This window comes from Paroedura picta, chromosome 4 (genome assembly GCF_049243985.1).
Source record: "Paroedura picta isolate Pp20150507F chromosome 4, Ppicta_v3.0, whole genome shotgun sequence".
In the NCBI taxonomy this organism is placed as follows: Eukaryota; Metazoa; Chordata; class Lepidosauria; order Squamata; family Gekkonidae; genus Paroedura; species Paroedura picta.
The window spans coordinates 41,872,263-41,892,308 of NC_135372.1; the positions used below are offsets into that span (position 1 = coordinate 41,872,263).

Here is a 20,046-nt window from a genome sequence, read left to right on the forward strand (position 1 = left end):
TTCTCTAACCCAAAGGCATGTCCTAGGAAACTGCTGTGAAAGCTGACGTAAAGGGAGTCACTTATTACAGGAATCACTCTAAGTTCCTGTGAGGCAGTTAAATAACTGATCTTCTAAATCAGGGATCTTCTAAATTTGCTGGCAAAGGCTCATGGGAATTGTAGTCCATGAACATCTGGAGGACCACAGGTTGACTACCCCTGCTTTAAAGGTTCTCAGATTCTGTTAGGCGGTAACCCCTGACAGTCCATCACAACTGCCAATAAACCTTGTTCAATGAATTCAGCACTAGGTTTGTCATTGGGAAATGTCATTTGGTATAGGACTTGATACAACTGGTGTAGACCATTCTGCAATAAACACTGAATATACCTCAATGAATTCCCAATTCATGTCTTTTGATTTAGGTACTTGGGCTAAGATTGGGGGGTGGGGAGAGACAGTTGGAGCTTGCCTTGCCTCTGTAAAAACATTGTACCAAGGTCTTGTGCAGTCACCGGTCCCTCCTCTGGTTCTGGGCCTTGGTCATTGAGTCTGAGTCTGCCAAAGTCAATGAGGCCATAAGTGAGACACTCAGTAAAATCAACAGCAGTCCTAAAAAGTTGCATCCAATACGAAGCACAATTTAAATTCTTTTTTAAATAGTTAAATTCAAAATTAAGCTCTGCTCAGACATCACCAGCTGAGCCGGAGGCCCCAGTTTATTAATAGCAGACCCCTCCTGGTATTTTTAGTTGACTACGGAAAAGGCTGTTGTGTGTCTGCTCCATTATGAATTTCTCTCCGCAGGCAAACCAGCTGACTAATCTTTTGCCAAACTACAGTTCAACTGTCAGGTGTCATTATGGGAAACGGATGAAATGATATCCTGACATTAATGGATTTGGCAATGATTTAATCATTTACACATCCGCTTCCCTTATTCCCCTGCTTTGCCTTGTAAAAATAAATAATTCAGGGCCATTTCAAAGCAGTTGCTCCAACAGTGCTGGGTAAGGTTTTTATCCTCCATATTTGCATCATAATTTCCTAAGAGGTGCTTCAAAACCATGATTTAAGTCGAGGTCAAGGACATTACCCAATGCCCAGTTCTACATATATTATTATTATTTTATTTGTTTGTTTGTTTATTTTCCGCTACTGTCAGTCAAGCTGTCTCGCAGGTTGCATAATATATAATATACCTGATAGAATTACATTAAAACCTTAATCCCCCATTAAAACAATATCCTGGCAGCGGAAATATTCCCCTCCTCAAAGCGACAATTCCCTTCCCTGTGCTTCGGGGGGCAAATTATGGATGCTGACTCCATTGCAGATGGTTTAATCTAGAGGGGCCCATCATAGAATCATAGAGTTGGAAGGGGCCATACAGGCCATCTAGTCCAACCCCCTGCTCAACGCAGGATTAGCCCTAAGCATCCTAAAGCATCCAAGAAAAGTGTGTATCCAACCTTTGCTTGAAGACTTCCAGTGAGGGGGAGCTCACCACCTCCTTAGGCAGCCTATTCCACTGCTGAACTACTCTGACTGTGAAAAACTTTTTCCTGATATCTAGCCTATATCGTTGTACTTGAAGTTTAAACCCATTACTGCGTGTCCTCTCCTCTGCAGCCAGCAGAAACAGCATCCTGCCCTCCTCCAAGTGACAACCCCTCAAATACTTAAAGAGGGCCACCATGTCCCCTCTCAACCTCCTTTTCTCCAGGCTGAACATTCCCAAGTCCCTCAACCTATCCTCATAGGGCTTGGTCCCTTGGCCCCAGATCATCTTTGTCGCTCTCCTCTGTACCCTTTCAATTTTATCTACGTCCTTCTTGAAGTGAGGCCTCCAGAACTGCACACAGTACTCCAGGTGTGGTCTGACCAGTGCCGTATACAATGGGACTATGACATCTTGTGATTTTGATGTGATGCCTCTGTTGATACAGCCCAAAATGGCATTTGCCTTTTTTACCGCTGCATCACACTGCCTGCTCATGTTTAGTTTACAATCCACAAGTACCCCAAGGTCTCGTTCACACACAGTGCTACCTAGAAGCGTATCCCCCATCCAGTAGGCATGCTTTTCATTTTTCTGACCCAGATGCAGAACTTTACACTTATCTTTATTGAATTGCATCTTGTTCTCATTTGCCCATTTTTCCATTGTGTTCAGATCTCGTTGAACTCTGTCTCTATCTTCCGGAGTATTTGCCAGTCCTCCCAATTTGGTGTCATCTGCAAACTTGATGAGTAGTCCCTCCACCCCCTCATCTAGATCATTAATAAATATGTTAAAAAGTACCGGGCCGAGCACCGAGCCCTGAGGTACCCCGCTACTCACCTCTCTCCAGTCTGATGAAACACTACTCACCTCTCTCCAGTCTGATGAAACATCCTATCTCATGTGCCCTGGCCTCATCCAAAGACCTGGCGGAAGAGCTCTGTCTTACCAGCCCTGCGGAACACAGAAAGTTCTTGCAAGGCCCTCAACTCTTCCGGAAGCTCATTCCAGCAGGTCGAGGCCAGGACAGAAAAGGCCCTAAAAGAATTTGGGGGATCCAATCTGCAGATCAGTTTAGACCACGCTTTCTCAACCAGTGCTTCATGAAGCTCTGCAGTTTTGTGACAGCCCTGGAAGGGTTCCACAGATTGGGTGGGAGTTAATTATTTATATATTTTTAAAAATTAAAAATTATCAGGTGACATGACCATATATTACTGCAACCTGCCTTCTGGTGACATCACTTCCAGAAGTGTGGCAGGAAGGTATGGCCTGTGGATCATACACCAGCACATATTTTTGTGCAAGTCATGGTACCAGAACATTCAGTGGTAAAAAGGCAAAACTTTGGCGCTTGCTGCCAGGATGAGGGAACAGCAGCATCACCAAAGATCATTCGAAATACTGAGTTACACAAAATCGTCACATGCATATGAAGCTTTCCCATTAAAGGTGTGTTGCCCTGAGGCAGTTTTTTGGCCTCCCAAAAGTGGACCTGCTTTTGGGGATTGTACGCCTAGATCTTTCTGTAGGAACAATCAACTGATACATTTGTCTGTCCAGACACCAAGGGGCTGGGGCTGCTCCTGTTTCCAAAAATCCCCAGAAGGGAGAATCGATGGGACAGAAGGAAGTAACAGCACTGGGATTATCTATAAACAAAGCAGAAGTAGAAGCAGTTGGAGGGAAAATACTACAAGATGTTATTCCTTCTGTAGATTCTCTTTTTCATATTTAAACACACACAAAATCTGCTGACAAAGGGAGGCCAGCCTTCAGCAGCCTTCCCCTGGAGAAGATAGATGTGTTGGAGGATGAACTGAGTTCCCAGAATTCACCAGACTCCGCTCCCAAATCTCAGAAATATCCTAATTGCCCAACCTGGATGTGGCAACTGTTCTTTCATCCTCCACCAGTGGCTGGGGGGTGGGCTTGGCAGCCCTATACTGATTCTAGGATATGGGAAAGTGATGTTGAACTTGATGGACTATGAATTTTCAGTCATAAAGGTCATAGACTGAGTTTTCTGGCTGTGCAACAGGAACAGAAACGCTATCCATTTCATGGGTGGCTAAGGTAAGGACCAGATGAGATGTTTGTTAAGTGCAAGGCATATGAAATGCATTATAAACACATTATACTGGCTCAGATAATCAAGTCAGGATGGCATCAAAATTATTGTACAATAGCAACTGAAGAAACTGCCACCAGCTGATGGAAAGAAAAGAACTGATGCTATAAATGCCTGGAGAATGCAATATTCACATGAGTTTTATTTTTTTTCCTTATTGTTTTGCGCTTGTTTTAACCATTTCCCATAATTACATGCAAATTAAGGCCTGTCAGCTGACAGATGAACATAATCAGTCACCATCCCTTGGCTGCAAATGCCACATAAGTATTTTGGGGAAATGTAATGCTCCCTGATAGCATACTGCCGTGCAGTAGATGCTACTTGTTTTTAGGTGGATGAGGTGAATAACTAATGAAATAGAAACTCAGCTAAATCAAAGAGGCCTCCTGGCTTCATGATTCAAGAATGAATCTAGCTATGCTTCGTATTGGAGGGCGTGTACAAGCCACTCTGTGTTCCTGTTATATTTTGTGTCCCTCCTTGAGAAAGGCTCCAAGTCACTGAGCAGCCAGAGACCCACTTGCTACCTCAGTTGCTCACAGGCCATTCTCTGAAGCCTCCGGATTTCGATATGTGCAGTACTATTCTATCATGAACTACAGGACTCATGTTGTGCCTTCTGTTTAAAAACCACCAAGCAGTCTGGTGAGGGATTACTAGTGCCCCTTCTTAGTACTATGGTCTCAATCCTTATCAAACCTGAACACCCCCAAAAGTGTACTTCCTCATTGCAGCTAAATTACTCATTAAGGCAGGGCCGCCCAGCATGGTTCCATGGGCACTATGGTACTCGTTGATACCTTTTCTGGTGCCCACAAAGTATTGTTTAAAACTGGCCATGGCCTGGCAGGCCCAGCAAGGGTTTTGACTGGCCATCGCAGATTTGCCCAACTGAGCAGATATTTTTAAATGCTGCTTTGGCAATACCTGCTTCCACATAAGCAGGTAAGATGTGGCAGCCATTTTGTGGCTGTCTCTGCCTCCTGCAACAGCCATTTTTGTGGCTGCCATTTTGTCCCTGTGCCCTGTGTCAGAATTCCAAAGGGGCCCATGGGCTCATAACAGTTGGGGACGTGAAAACAGGTTCTTAATGTCACATACAGTCCCTTGTTTCATCCTTTGCTAGCTCTGTCTCTTTGGCTAGGGTTACCAACCTCCAGGTGGGTGGAGATCTGATCCAGGTGACATAGATCAGTTCTCATGGAGAAAATGGACATTGGACACAAACCCTGCCCCCCTCATGCTCCACCCCCCAAATCTCCAAGCATTTCCGAACCAGGAGTTGGCAATCCTAAGCAGGGCCCTTCCTACCACTGCCTGTTCACACAGAAAGGCCCAAGTACATTGATAGTAAGACAATTAAGAATGACACAGTAAAACTGCTTGCCTGAGGAGTCATTCCACACCAGAAGTAATTGGTTGCGCAAGTGGAATACAAATGGGGTCACAATGCATGTGACCAGGCAGACAGCTGTTGTGGATTTCCATTTGTGCAAGAATTCAAGCAGAAATGGAAGTTTCACAGTGGAATCCACCCAATAAAGTGAATTTTTTTTCTAATTGCGTTCTGGAGTGTCGAGAAAATATGCTTTTAAAAAAGCCTTACCCATCCTGAGCTCTTGGAATACAGCAAAAAAACAAGTGAGTAGAGACTTCTACCACAAATCTATCAGCATTAAGCTAACCAAAGTTTACACTGAACTCCAGCCAAGGCAAACATTGGTCAACTTTATATCTGCTTTTAGGTACATACCAACAAGCAACACTATTTAGTAGGTTAGGAACACCAGACTGGAATGGAACCCCTGTACTTATTAACTCCGTAAACAAGAGCAGAAACCTCCAAACATTTTCTGCCAGGCCCACAGCAACAGTCCAAGGCCGGAGCCATTGGAGAACAAGGGCTTAAAATAAGCTAGGGCTGAACCCTGCTTGGGCCTAGCTTGGAATAACAGTGGTAGCATCAAGAGGATTTACCCCAGAGGAATCGGAGTGCATTTTCCTCAGCAGACGGTAATCCCAGCCAGCCAGCCTGAGGCAGTAGGCCTTTCCAGCAACTTATGGGCCTAACACTTTTCTCTTTGGATTTTAACTACTGGATGTGAAGAGAGTGTTAGCTTGTACTCAGACAGCCCCCTAGAGCTCCCTTGGGCCTCCTGGCAACAGCAATATCCAAGCTTTGCCTCAAGTTATTTGAGGTGTTGATACCACCCATGAATATGAGAATGTGAGAAGGCATGGTAAACAGGTTTTCAAGTAAAATAAAACTATTTTTATATATACAGAAAGATGGCCAATGTTTTAGTAAATGAACTTCCCAGGTACCTGGATTTTTGTAAACAGAGAAGCAAAAGGAGGAGGATGAGACAAGAAATTGGGAAATACGTGGCATTTAAAAAGTGAAGGGACGTGGCAGCTAAGCTTACCTAATAGAAGGGGGAACTAAAGCTCCATCCTGTTAAAAAACTGATTGGAGGCAATTTTTATTCTCTTTCAATATTATAACTATATTATTATTATTATTATATTATTAATGCAAATCATTGGTGCACTTATTGACTAAGTGATGGAAAAAAGGAGAAGGGAACAAAGAACAGAAACCAGACATTCTTACAGAACACAAAATTGGAGTTCTACACTGCTCTTCCTGTGCCAGGATCCAGCAGGGCTTTGGTCCTCTTTATGCTCTTAGGTCTTCTCTGCCACAAAGCTCAGTCAGGCCCATTCAGCCCGGCAGCAGCTTGGTGTCCCACTGGGAAACAAAGCAGTGACGCAATACTTCCACCACACAGGAGGGCTGTGGGCTGTGCATTCCACACACTCCCACCCTTCTACAAAATAAAAATTAATGCCCTGGTGTGCCCCGTGGCACAGTGAACCGCTGTGAAGCAGACTGGGGCATTCTTTGGGCCACCATAGGGCAGGGAGGAGGCTCGGCTCTTCCCTGTCCACAAGCTTGTTGCAGGACAGGCCCTGTTGGGCCCCGCAGCAGCTAACAGAATGCAGATTCTCCCACATACCCATATATACATAAGACACAATAAAAGTGTAAACAAAAGCCTATGTCGAGGAATATTAAATTTATATTTTATTCTCAGGCATGTATCTAACTCTGCACAACTCTTGCCTGACAGAGCTACCACAGTTTGGCCTGCAAAATGGAGCTCTTCTGTAGGCGTTTGGTTGAGGCCCCTCCCATCCAGATATCTCACTTTATGGGGGTGCAACTGTAATGTTATTGTCAGTGAACATTCTGTGAAATAAACACTGCCTATGTTACTAAACTAAAGAGCCTGTTGATGCGGGTGAAGGAGGAGAGTGCAAAAGTTGGCTTGAAACTCAACATCAAGAAAACAAAGATCATGGCATCCGGCCCTCTCAATTCCTGGCAAATAGATGGGGAAGAAATGGAGATAGTGACAGATTTTATTTTCCTGGGCTCCAAGATCACTGCAGATGGAGACTGCAGCAAAGAAATTAAAAGACGCTTGCTCCTGGGGAGGAAAGCTATGGCAAATCTAGACAGCATCCTAAAAAGCAGAGACATCACCCTGCCAACAAAAGTGCGTTTAGTCAAGGCTATGGTATTCCCAGTTGCAATGTATGGCTGCGAAAGTTGGACCATAAGGAAGGCCGAGCGTCAAAGAATTGAGGCTTTTGAACTCTGGTGCTGGAGAAGACTCTTGCGAGTCCCTTGGACTGCAAGGCGAACAAACCGGTCAGTCCTAGAGGAGATCAGCCCTGACTGCTCTTTAGAAGGCCAGATCTTGAAGATGAAACTCAAATACTTTGGCCACCTCATGAGAAGGAAGGACTCCCTGGAGAAGAGCCTAATGCTGGGAGCGATCGAGGGCAAAAGAAGAAGGGGACGACAGAGAATGAGGTGGCTGGATGGAGTCACTGAAGCAGTAGGTGCAAACTTAAATGGACTCCGGGGAATGGTAGAGGACAGGAAGGCCTGGAGGATCATTGTCCATGGGGTCGCGATGGGTCGGACACGACTTCGCACATAACAACAACAACAATGTTATGTTATGAGTGTATTGACAATACCTCATTAATAGCAGTGTTATCGTACTATGATGCATTGTTCATGAAACTTATGTTCTTTGTAAACTGTCGTGAGGGAGAGTGGTATATAATTAAAAAAAATAAACAAATACATTAATTAATTTAACCCTAAAAGATCACCACAAGTTGGCTGGGACTTGACGTTGCTTTCCACCACCGACACAGAAGTGGTTTAAGGATTTGCAGGCCGTAGCTACAGAGCCAGTTTAAGGATTCACAAGGTCCGAGCAGAGTACAATTGCAACAGGACCAACCAGACTGGCGGTAGGGGGGGATCTCTACAGTGAAAAGGGGTGTCAATCTGACATCTGACTGGTCAAAGAGGGAAAATGGGGGAGGAGAAAGACTACAGTTCTGATGGGGGGGGGGCAACATTAAGCAACAGGCAGGGCCCCTGGAAGAAAGGGCTCTAGCACGTGCTATGTGGAGAAACTGGCCCGGCACTGACACCATATAATGTTGCCTCTGGATTTAGCAGAAAATGGAACGATAGTTTTGATTAAGAAGGAAGATTCCGTGGATGTGGATGTGTGCTGGGGGTGGATGTGGGGTAAATGCATAGGTTTCTAGGAGCAAAAACAAGCGCTTGGCTGAAACGTTTTAACATACTTTCGCGCCTCTCAGGGACAGCGGAACCTTGAAGGCTGCTCGCATGTTTCCAGCCGACGCAGAAACGCTGAGGCGCCGGCCGGATCGAAGCCGCGGGGCACGCGACTGCGGAATGGCAGGAGCTGCCGAGAGCCGGGGGCTCCTTGTGGGTGTCTGCTCGGGAGCAGGAGGCCCCGATCCCTGGGTGGTGGGCGTCCCGGGAGGATTGGCTGACTGCGCACCCGACGGTGGGTGTGGGTGGGGGGCCGTGCTATGGAGGGAGCCCCTGCTAAGCGGCGTGGAAATGGGGATCTCACCTCGGAGAAGTTGAAAGGCGTAGCCTTGTCGCAGACATCTTTAGTGTTGGGCAGGACTCTGAAAGTGATGCTCTGACCTTTGCTGGCGGGGGAATGTATTGGTGGCTCTCTCTGAGCATGTGCAGAGGGCAGCGCCGCCTTTATGCCGCTCTTGGCCTTTCTCCTTATTTTTGTAATATTAAAAAGCGCTCCTAGACGTACACGGGAGTCTTTGGCCACGACGGGGCCTTTATTCCGTGGCAGGTGCAGGGCCGTCTTCCCTCGGCTGCAGCGTGCTTGGCTGTGAGAGAACAGGGCAACCGGAATCGCCGCCCCTGCTGCCAGCACAGGGTTCCCGCCCAGCTCCCCGCACCTGGGGCCTGTGTCCATCTCCTGCTGCCCCAAGAGAAGGGGAGGAGACGTGAAACGGGTGGGGCTGGTTTAGCTTCCCGCTTTCACCTGCTCCTGATGCTTAGTGTGACTTAAAGAAGGAAAAAGAAACACAATGTGACTTTCCCAAATTGTGTGCATAGAAAAGTAGGTATTTAAGAGACAATGCTTAAATCAGGACACATTTTAAGAGTTCAACATCTTTAAATCCAATTGAAGCCGCCCAAAACCAAGGAAGTGTTTCCAAGTTGTCAGAAGTGATGGCTTAACCTGCCTTCCATTTTTCAGATGGATAACTTCACTCAAACTCAAAATGTGGCTATAGACCAAATGCTGTTAATCCAGTCCTTGATACTTAAATTATCTGCAGGTTTTCAGTTCCGGTCTGTTAACATTTTGCTGCCAAAATAAGTCATACTTGCATGTTAAACACAGTCTGAAATAAGTTTACGACTTCTTTGGTATTGGAGATTTAAGTGTGTGTGTGTGGGGGGAAGTTCTGTTATGAGTGATTCCTACAGGCAAGGCATCCCTTGATGTTGCAGAGCCAAATGATTGCTATACATGTCCAATTGAGACTGCTGGCTTCATAATTAAGCTCAGACAAATCAAAACTGGATGCTATGCAGCAGGAGAAGTTAATTTAATGCACATGCATACATTGTTTTATTGGATTTCTTTTGGGATGCCAGCCTCCAGATGGGACCTAGGGATCCCCAGGAATTTAGCTGATCTTCACACTATATATAAAGATCAGTTCCCCTGTATAAAATGGATGATTTGGAGGGAGGACTCTGACATTGTATCCCTCTGAGGTCCCTGTCCTCTCCAGGTTCCATCCCCAAATCTCCAGGAGTTTCCCCACCTGCATATGGCAACCCAATCCCTCCATCCCCCGCTGGTGACTGGGAGGGGGAGCCCTGGCAACCCTAAACTATATAAATATTTCAAATGACATTTTAATGATTGGATTTTAATTATCTGGCCTTGGGGACTCTGTTTGGATGCTGGGCAGTGTAGAGGTGTTAAATAATAAAATAAATAAATAATCATAGTTAGGAGAGGAGCCTGCAGTCAGAAAGTCTCTCTGCAACTAACTGTTTAATTAGTTAATCAATCTTTATTTTTCTAGCCTGTCCTTCCAATGCAGCTCAGGACGGATAAGCAATATTATAAAAGCAACAATCTGATTTCCCCAACAAATGTATACATACATGCATACACACACACACATATGAGAAAAGAGCAATCTAGCAGATCTATTCAGCAATATGCTCAATTTTATTTAATTAGGTTTATAGGAAAATTTCTGTCAGGAAGACCCGTGGGTGAGGTAGCTGGGCTGTGCCCCACCGACCCCTAACCCCCATTAGTCGCCATGGAATTCCAGCAATGATTTTTCTGTGCTATCTGAATAGAACCATTCTCTTAAATGCATGATACAATTAATCTTACAAGAGTCTGCCGATTGTGTATGGCGCGTCATAGGATGCAATGTCCTATGAAGTCTCAGGAAACGATCCAATTCTATGATTATAACAGATCAAGAGCTGGTAAACACCAGCTTGGTGTAGTGGCTAGGAGCTGGGTTTGATTCCCCACTCCTCTACATGCAACCAGCTGGGTGACCATGGGCTTGCCACAGCCCTGATAGAGCTGTTCAGACTGAGCAGTAGTATCCAGGCATTCTCAGCCTCACCTCCCTCACAGGGTGTCTGTTGTGGGGAGAGGAAAGAGAAAGCGATTGTAAGCCACTTTGAGACTCCTGATAGAGAAAAGTGGCATATAAGAACCTGCTCTTCTTCTTCAGTAATATCAGGGCTCTCTAAGCCTCACCTCCCTCACAGAGTATCTGTTGTGGGGAGAGAAAATGGAAGGCGATTGTAAGCTACTTTGAGACTTTGGTACAGAAAAGTGGCATATAAGAACCAACTCTTCTTTTAAATGCACTGATGTCTTATCAGAGTAGGTGGGCGTGAGCTTTTTAAGTTCTGCAGAGCTCTCCACAATAGTCCTCTGTCTGCACCAGGGCCGTGTGCCCATATCTTTATCAGGATGTGGCATTCACTCCATGAGCTGATGTGATTCTTTTTTTACTGTAATAACCCTCTTGAGGGATTCTTTTGCCAGTTGCATAATTCGAACACTCAGGAGTCTGGAAAAATATTAGCTTGTTGGAGCCTATAAAAGGCTAACTTTGCCACTCAAGTGTTTAACTTTTCTGGCTCTTAATTCTCAATTCACAGAATGTATCTGCCTCTATAAAGCAGCTAACACATTGTTCTGTGCCAGGCATAAGAGAAACTCAATATTCATTCCTAGCAGTATTGCAGTTTGTCATTTCTAGCATGCTGGCTCTGTGCAGGGAGGGGTCTTCAGGGCTGAAACTAGACCCTCACCAGAGACTTATCATAGTGATGGATCTCTGCCAGTGTGTGCTCAAGCACAGGAGCTCCCCTGAGGCACAGAAGGGATTTGGGGGGGGGGGAGGTCTAGCAATATCAGCCATTGCTATTGTCCAGCGGTACATTGGAGAGACTTGGCAGAATTATTGGCAGAATCCTGCCCATCACCCATTGTCTGGTTAACAGAGCAGCATCCTTTGCCTCTGGTATTTGGGGCTGTTTTCTCCTCAAACCACGATTCCACCCACAGCTCCCATCGCCATTCTGGTTCCAGCATGGACTTCAGCGCTTGGCTGGAAAACATCCATTCCAGGTCAGGATCTGGGTAGGGCTTCCCACGCCCCCATCCTATAGTCAGGTCCTCTCCAAACAAAGAAATGAAATGGACTCTTTCCAAAAGTCTGACAATAATTCTTGAACAATGAATTTTATGGACCGGTTCCCTCCCCCCCCTTACATATGCAGGGACTCTCTAAAATGCTTCTTTTGGAGGACGGTTTTACTGATTCAAAACCCAACAACCTATCAGTCAGTAAATCCTTTAACAGGCTCGGTATTTCATTTTTCTTGTTCAGAAGAATTTGTGCATGTTGCGCTTTATTTGGGTTTCTGCCAGAAGTCCCTGGAGTCCGCGGGAAACACTCCCATATGCTGTGGATAGAGTTCTGCTTGCGTTTTATTGCCCATAATGTGATTTCTCCCACACTTCCTCCAAGAGACGCATTGCTTGTTTTTTTTTTCTGCGCTCCAGCTCACGAGGATGATGTCATTGGACGTCGCTGACAGTGGCCGTGTTTATACCGCATTCTTAGTATACTTGGACCTCTTAGAAGGTAAGTTAATGAAGGTCCTTTTCCAGGGCAGTCTGTGGAATAAAGATAGGCGGCTAAAATGCTTCGTTCTGGAATAAGAAAAATGCCGAGAATGCCCTTCTCGTGCCCTAAGGAAAGGCACATGTGTCTTGAGCCTCTAAACTGCTGAGGATTGGGATCCTTAACCTCTGCAGTGTTGGGTGTGATTTGTGCACACAGAACCCAGCAGGGGGTTACACCCTGTTTAGTCCCTTGTGTGTCTGATGGGCCCTGGAGAAGGGCTGGCAAAGTCCTGATCTCCTGTGGTCTCTGCAGGTTCAGCCACACCTGTGGCGTCTTCTTGTTGGTTCCACTGGAGTATTGCAGGACCTGCACATCATTGAGAATCAGAGAAATGGGCTGCTAAAGAGAACGCCTCACAAAAATAGCTGTCATTAACCGGGCCACTCCTGGCTTCCTCTTATGCCTTAGAATCTATTTTTTTCTTTCATAAATCGATGGGATTTCTCAGACATATGAGCCCATGAATCTATCATGGACTTGGTAAAGTCAGTATATTGTCTACTCAGACTATCAGCTGCTCTCCCAGTAGAGGTCTGTCACATCCCCTACTGCCTTTTAACTGGAAACGCTGGTGACTGAGCCTGGGAGCATCTGCACCCTATGTGGATGCTCTGCCGCTGTGCCACAGCCCCTCCCCGTACACCATCTATGCACAGACAGCCATTCCAGCATCCCCACCTGCAGCTGAGATGTGTCATAAGTGACAATACTGGACTGCGGCTGGTAGAATCTGGCTTGAGTCTCTACTCCTAAGACATTGCTAGAGTGATCATGGGCTGGCCATTGCCTGTCATCCTAACCTAGAATCATAAGAGTTGGAGGGGGCCATACACACCATCTAGTCCATCTCCCTGCTTAATCCAGGATCAGCCTAAAGCATCCACAATTCTAACCTACTTTAGAAAGTTGTGAAGATGGAAGGGGATAGTGCAGAGCAGCCCCTGAGCTTTTTCTGGAGGAAAGAGAAAAGTGTATTAGCAAAGACAGACCCTGAAGATATGTAACATCAGATTTGAGTTCATTTGTTAAGAAGTTGTGTGCGGGGAGCTAGATCCATAATTGGCATATCTGAATTGCTCTTTATTTTTGTTCATGTTATATTTGTCTGACATATTGCTCAGCTAGAAACTGGGGTCTCTTATTTTGGGCTATCAGAATTCCAGCTGGTATGTCTTCGTGGGCGCGAGAGAGAAGCCGAAGATTTACAAGTGATGGTGCCAACTCCTGTCCACGCAACGTTCAGCCATGAAAAGTGAGTAATTATACATGGAGCACTTCCTTTTGAATTTGCAGCCAAACACAACAAAGCCATACGTGGCCCTGGACACTTGTATTTGTGAGCCCACCATGATGGTGTCGCTGATTGTAGGAGGTCTTTGACAGGTGCCAGCCTGAAAATGGGCAAAATCAACATCTGGCCTTTTCTGTTGTGGAGCAGCATTCCCATGGAGACGAGGAAGGTTCCCACTTCTGTGGCTTTCTGCAAAACAGAATTATACTACTTTCTGAATCTAGTATCAGCTTCATATCTGTCTGTCAGTTTATTTAAATATTTACATTACTCTTTTCTCCTAACAGGGACCAAAAGCACACCTACAACAATAAAAACCCATAGTACAAAAAACACAATAAAAGCAATAAAAAGCAAACAAACATAGGAATAAGGGCCTCAGCAGAACAGGGCCTCCTTCTCCTTCTATTTCGACAGATTGCCCTTGAAGTTTAATTTCTCCAGGCTTTGGCCTTCAGGATAAGAGAAGAAGAAGAGTTGGTTCTTTTATGCCACTTTTCTCTATCCAAAGGAGTCTCAAAACGGCTTACAGTCCCCTTCCCTTTCCTCTCCCCACAACAGACACCCTGTGAGGTGGGTGAGGCTGAGAGAACCCCAATATTACTGCTCGATCAGAACAGCTTTATCAGTGCTGTGGCGAACCCAAGGTCACCCAGCTGCATGTGAGGGAGCACAGAATTGAAACCGGCTTGCCAGATTAGAAATCTGCACTCCTAACCACTACACCAAGAGCTATGAAGGATCAGAACTCTTTGGCTTTTGCCTTTCAGTTCATGCCTCTGGGCATACCAAGTTTCACGTTAACTGTGGCAAAGAAGAAATAAACTTGACCAAATTCTACTGAGTTCTTGTTGGCCAACTAGCAAGATCTTCCCCATTTCCTACTGATGTAATGCATGAAATAGACACAATGCTGGGATCTGCCCTTGCACTCCCCACCTCTGCTCCAATACTTTCCAGATCTGTGTTGGTCCCAGTCAGTGGCCTTTGAGCCACCGTGGCGTCCTGCCCCCTTAGGCATCGGGAAGGCTCCTGCAAATGTGTGTAGAAAGCAGTTTTCTTCCTGGAGTTCTTATATAATGTATGCATCTTCTGCTCACGTCATGTTTCCATAAATCTGTACGGTGGGAATGCTGTTTGCTCTGTCCTTGGCATCCGAGTGAAAGAGATGCATTCTTGGAAGGGGTGAATGAATCACATTGATGGAAAGTCCGGTTTGTGACCAGCCTTTCCTATTGAGCAAATACGCCGTGTGTGATTCCTGTCAAGGCTGAGTTTGGTTCCTAGCTGCCAAGTGACTTCAGTGAAGCGCTGGTGCCAGTTCTCTTGTGTGGCTGAGGAAGGGCCTCTGCGTATCATGAAGTACACGGCTCTGGCCATCACCCCTGCTTCCCTGAAGCAGAATCCAGTCCTTTAGTGAAGAATTTGGATTCGTCTTTGTCGAGAACGACTAGTTTGGGCAGCGCAGGGGGTCTGGAGAAGGAGCGTGCGGACAGGAGCGGAAACCTAAGAAAGGGAGATACAGAGGAAGAGATCCCGACAGACCCTCTTTGGATACGAAACTTACATAAAGGGATGTGGGGAATCAGTTCGCCAGGGGTGGGGGAAACGGTAGCACAGGGGCAGTCAGTACCAGCGGGGAGAGCAAGGGAGAAACCCAGGGCGGGGCGGTGGCGGAGAGACGCGGAGTCCCGGAAGGGCGAGGTCCGCCGGAGAAGCCCAGAGGGTGGAGACAGGGGCTAGAGAGGCTACTTAAGGAAGCGTCAATGAGGAGACGGGGTTGGAGGTGTAGTGAAGGAACTACCCTGAACCCAGGAGCGGGAGAGAGAATACCGACTCCATTCTGAGACGCTGTTTCCTAACGATAAAGCCGTCTAGTCCCGGGTCTCCCTCACCGAACAACGTGGCGGACCCGAAGCGTGGCAAAGACCCGGCGGACCCTGACAGTCTTCAAAACTGAGAGAAATCACAGCCCTCTTGTGACTTTACAGTACAAGCTTGAATGTCCCTTACGTGGTGAAATCTTGTAAGTTTTGAGTGCATCCAAGCTATCTCAGCGTACTCCTGTCTGTGGCAAGCTGCCATTTGTCCTGATGACCATCTCCTTGACATGCTAGCTCTCTACATGGCAGGGTTTTTTTAAATGAGGGCAGAGCATTTAAAGGTCTTTTAATTTGGTTTGCTATGTATAAGCTGTATTTGCCAACATCAAAGCAGCACAGAATTAAAACAGACAATTGTACTTTACTTTAAGTCCAATCACTGATCCATTTACCTTAGTCTAATCTTTTCCTTTAAATCAGCGCCTCTCCTGGGTCTCAGACCCGATCTTTTGAGCTGCAGATTTCAGGACTGAACCTCAGTTGTTCTGGACACAAAAGCAGTGCTCTGTCATTGTGAGCCGCAGATCCTCCCATAAAATAAAAAGGAGTTATAATAATAAGTAGATAAGTTATGCTGGTCTATGACCTTACTAAAGATCTGCCTGTCTGTCTGTAAGAAGATAAGAAAACTCTATGGAGTCACCATGAATTGGCTGCAACTTGATGGCACTTTAGACACACATGCAACACACAGGAGTTTAGTGCAGCTGCATGTATTGGAGAGGGGGGAAATATGAAGCCCCCCCTTATTTTGTGAAATGGTACAATCTGCAGAAGTATGTTCCCCAAGTGATAAACCTGAATATGTACACCAGTCTTTTATAATAATAATAATAATAATAATAATAATAATAATAATAATAATAATAATAATAATAATAATAATAATAATAATAATAAACCTTTATTGGTATAAAACAATAAGAGGCAAATACAGCCAAACAGGGTAATATAATACTGTAAAATAGGCTAATATAAACTAAAACAGGGTAAAATAGGCTGATTTAAAACATCTTAGTTCTGGCTCGACAAACAACCATTAAAAATACAACTACACACGATGTGGTCTCTACAGACCAGTCTTTTATTGTTTGGCTTTCTAGGGCTGGGTGCAATTGAAAAGTGTAAGCCATGGGGTGGGGCCCTGTCCCTTCTCCTATCACTCTAGTTGGCAAAGTTTGAAGCTCTGGTGGCTGAAGGAAGGCTGGATCTTCAGTTTTCAAGAGATGGCGCTTTCCCGGCTGTCTCTCCTCTAGTTTGTTTCCTCCCTCTTAAGAATCGCTGTCTCTGGAGAGGAAACCACCCCCAAGGTGCTTGGCCCTTTGCAAGGCACCCCACACCTGCAGGGCCTCCAGCCACGTCCCCAGGGTGAGGGGGGCAGGGGGTGTAAGTATGGCAGCAAGCTGTGTCTCTGCCCTTTGGAAGCAGAGGTTTGTCATGATGGATGGATCCCACATTTCTCAGGTAGTTCTTTCTTTTCTCTGGAAGAATCATCTTATTGTGAGCTTCCTCCCTGCCACTGGAAGGAGTGCAGCACTTGCAAGACCTAGGCTTGGATCGGAAGGATCAGCAGTGGTTCCTGAGAGGGTGAACCCCCCTGCCATTGCCGCTTCATCAGCAATCTGTTGTGGGCAGGTGCACAGCGTGCATTCCTGTGTGCATAGGTCCTGTTTGCCCAGTCTTCCACATCACTCTTTTTTGCCTGTGGAAGAGGGTGGTACACATTGGACCTACAGGCACAGAGTGGCTAGTCTGGGATTATAAACCTGTTCATGCGACAGCTTTGCATGGAAGCAAATAATTTCAACATTCACATGTTTTTGGTGTCTGGTACAGAAGACGGTCTTCCAGAGGGGGATATCTCTTGCACTGCCGTCCGTTTTCTATACTTCAGTGAGAGCCCAAATGACTGAAAAAATGGAATCTCAATCAGACTCTTCCTATAACCGGATGCTGCTGGTGATTATGTTGGCTTGTGGTGGCTCTCAAAAGCCCTGGGGAAAGAAGGGTGAACAATGCAGGTCCCAGGGAGGGGGAGTACCTGCCTCTCTGTCCTCCCCCCCCCTGGTGCTTCCTTCTTTAGGTCCCGGAGTGCTCTTTGAAGCAGAAAAGCCTCTTGGCATGTGTACGTTGTAAGACCAGCTTGACGCAGGGTTTATCAATATACCCATTCACGGCAGATGTGCTGCACACAAAGCTTTCTGTGTGATCACTGAAGAAGAGCTTCACAGTCGGATCCTCCTGTCAGTTCCCTCCACAAATAACTTGTGCAGAAGCAGAGTCGACTGAGAATTCCACCAGCTTGCCCCAGCAATGCTCTCGTTCAGATCTGTCTTAATTCCAGAGATGCGTGCCCTTAAAGAACAGCCTCAAAACCATGTCCTGCTTAGAGTGGGTACGTGGCAACCAGGTGGCATATTTGTGTTTTGAAGGAAGTACCTTTGTTGCCCAGCATTAGGCTCTTCTCCAGGGAGTCCTTCCTTCTCATGAGGTGGCCAAAGTATTTGAGCTTCATCTTCAGGATCTGGCCTTCTAAGGAGCTGTCCGGGCTGATCTCCTCTAGGACTGATCGGTTTGTTCACCTTGCAGTCCAAGGAACTCGCAAGAGTCTTATCCAGCACCAGAGTTCAAAAGCCTCAATTCTTTGACGCTCAGCCTTCCTTATGGTCCAACTTTCACATTCATACATTGCAACTTGGAAGACCATAGCCTTGACTAGACACGCTTTTGTTGGCAGGGTGATGTCTATGTTTTTTAGGATGCTGTCTAGATTTGCCATAGCTTTCCTCCCAGGAGCAAGCGTCTTTTAATTTCTTTGCTGCAGTTTCCATCTGCAGTGATCTTGGAGCCCAGGAAAATAAAATCTGTCACTACCTCCATTTCTTCCCCATCTATTTGCCAGGAATTGAGAGGGCCGGATGCCATGATCTTCGTTTTCTTTATGTTGAGTTTCTGTCTAAACTTAAAGCATAATTACCAAATACCAAAAATATATGGGTTTTTTTTTACGTTAGATTAAATATATTCTAATTTCAGGCTATTCCACATTTAGCCTGATATTTGCCAAATAGTAGCCTGAAATTAGAATAAAATCATAGAGTTATCTCTAACATAGAACCTTTGTGACTGATCAAATGCATTTCTGCCAACTGGCCTTCTTCAGTGGCCCATCTATGGTCACCCAACAAGCTTCAACAGTACCCTGGGGATTTTAACCAAGGTCTCCCAGATGGTACTTCAGCAGCATTATACCACAGTGGAGCCACCAAACCTCCGGGTAGGGATTCCCTGCCCCTAAGTCCCACTGCCTATTTCTGCTCAGAATGACTGGGAGAAAAGTAAAAAAACAAAAACAGCAAGTGTCCAAGGGTAGGCCTAGGAATCACCAAAAGGTTTTACCATAGAGCTTCCAGCAATTTTTAGAGCTACCCTATGTCACTTTTGGGTTTGTTTTTTCAATTTTTTTAATTAGAAGTGATACCTGAGGGGCCACCTGTTGCCCTATGCCCCCCGCAGAGCTTTGCACTCTGTGGGTACCAACTTGCTGGTCATTCCTGGGCCCAGAGAAACCCGCCTGGCCTTGACTAGTGCCAGGGCCTTTTTGGTCCTGGCCTCCACCTGGTGGAACAAGCTCCCAGAAGAGCTGCGGGCCTTGCGGGAGCTTTTGGTGCTTTGCAGCCCCTGCAAGACAGAGTTTATGGATGAGGCCAGGGCAGAGAGAAGATCAGTTGTGGCCCCTCCTTATTAAGAAGTTGATATGACCACTTGAGCATCTCATGGTGTTCAGTTATGGCTCCCTCTTACCTCCCCTGTTGGGAATTGCAATGGTGGGAAGGGTAATTGACTTATGTTGTATTTTATGTCTTTTGTATTTAATTTTTTTAATGGGGTTTTATTGTCTGTGGACTGATATTGTAGCCTGCCGTGAGATGGCTTCCTGGGAGTGGCAGGAAATCAATCAAAATAATGAGGATGAGGATGATGAGGATGTAGTGCTGTATGCCACACTGTGGCCCCCATGGCCTCACCCAGCCACATGCTGCTAGACACTACTTGGCAGAACTACACCACAGTGGGTCTACCATTCCTTACAGTAACAGAGCTTTTTAAGACACAATGGCTTTTCCAGCTAATGATGAAAACTTGGTAAAACTACACCCCCCCCCCAAGTTGACAGACCAATTTGCCTTTGTTTAATAGCAGCAGTGTACATCTATTCTCTTTATTAGGTGGATTTTGGGTGAAATTTAAACAAAAGTTGCATGAACCCCAAACACAATTGGTTTTCTTTCAGGATGAGGCAGATCATGAAGAGAACACACACAGCGTCCGATGCCCCAGCGTCCATCACACTAGTCTACTACAAGCTGACGGACGGTTTTGTCATGCCCGACCCTCCTGACGATACGGAAGACGTGGACCATAAACAGTGGAGGAAAAAAAGGAAGAGGCATTTGAGATGAGGGAGCCCCAGCCAGTCTGAACATTCGTTATAGACGGAAATGTGGGAAAGGTGCATTAGGGTTTAACATCTGCTTTACAAATCCTTGAGAACTGGCAAGATGTTGGAAATGCATATTTTTGCAATAAAAAATGGGACGTCAGAGAGATTGCGGACCAGTTCAAG

General features: G+C 45.8%; 1 protein-coding gene and 1 long non-coding RNA gene across 6 annotated transcripts; one reads left to right on the forward strand and one right to left on the reverse strand.

Annotated features, from left to right (window-relative positions):
• Positions 1-447: 447 nt before the first annotated feature.
• On the reverse strand, positions 448-8,716 carry LOC143835269 (uncharacterized). The gene is made up of 3 exons (XR_013230056.1): positions 8,597-8,716; positions 2,357-2,440; positions 448-540 (listed from the first exon to the last, which is right to left on the reverse strand). It is a non-coding gene; the product is annotated as an uncharacterized LOC143835269 (long non-coding RNA).
• On the forward strand, positions 5,215-20,029 carry LOC143835266 (tRNA-splicing endonuclease subunit Sen15-like). Of its 5 annotated transcripts, none has more exons than XM_077332639.1 (4): positions 5,215-5,261; positions 12,122-12,203; positions 13,401-13,497; positions 19,714-20,029. In XM_077332639.1, the coding sequence occupies exons 2-4, from the start codon at positions 12,131-12,133 to the stop codon at positions 19,880-19,882; spliced, it is 339 nt and encodes a 112-aa protein (XP_077188754.1). In that variant the 5' UTR covers positions 5,215-5,261; positions 12,122-12,130; the 3' UTR covers positions 19,883-20,029. The 5 variants fall into 5 exon arrangements, with proteins under 5 accessions (XP_077188754.1, XP_077188753.1, XP_077188750.1 ...); XM_077332638.1 differs by lacking the exon at positions 5,215-5,261 and adding an exon at positions 5,614-5,633; XM_077332635.1 differs by lacking the exon at positions 5,215-5,261 and adding an exon at positions 8,244-8,445.
• Positions 20,030-20,046: the final 17 nt, after the last annotated feature.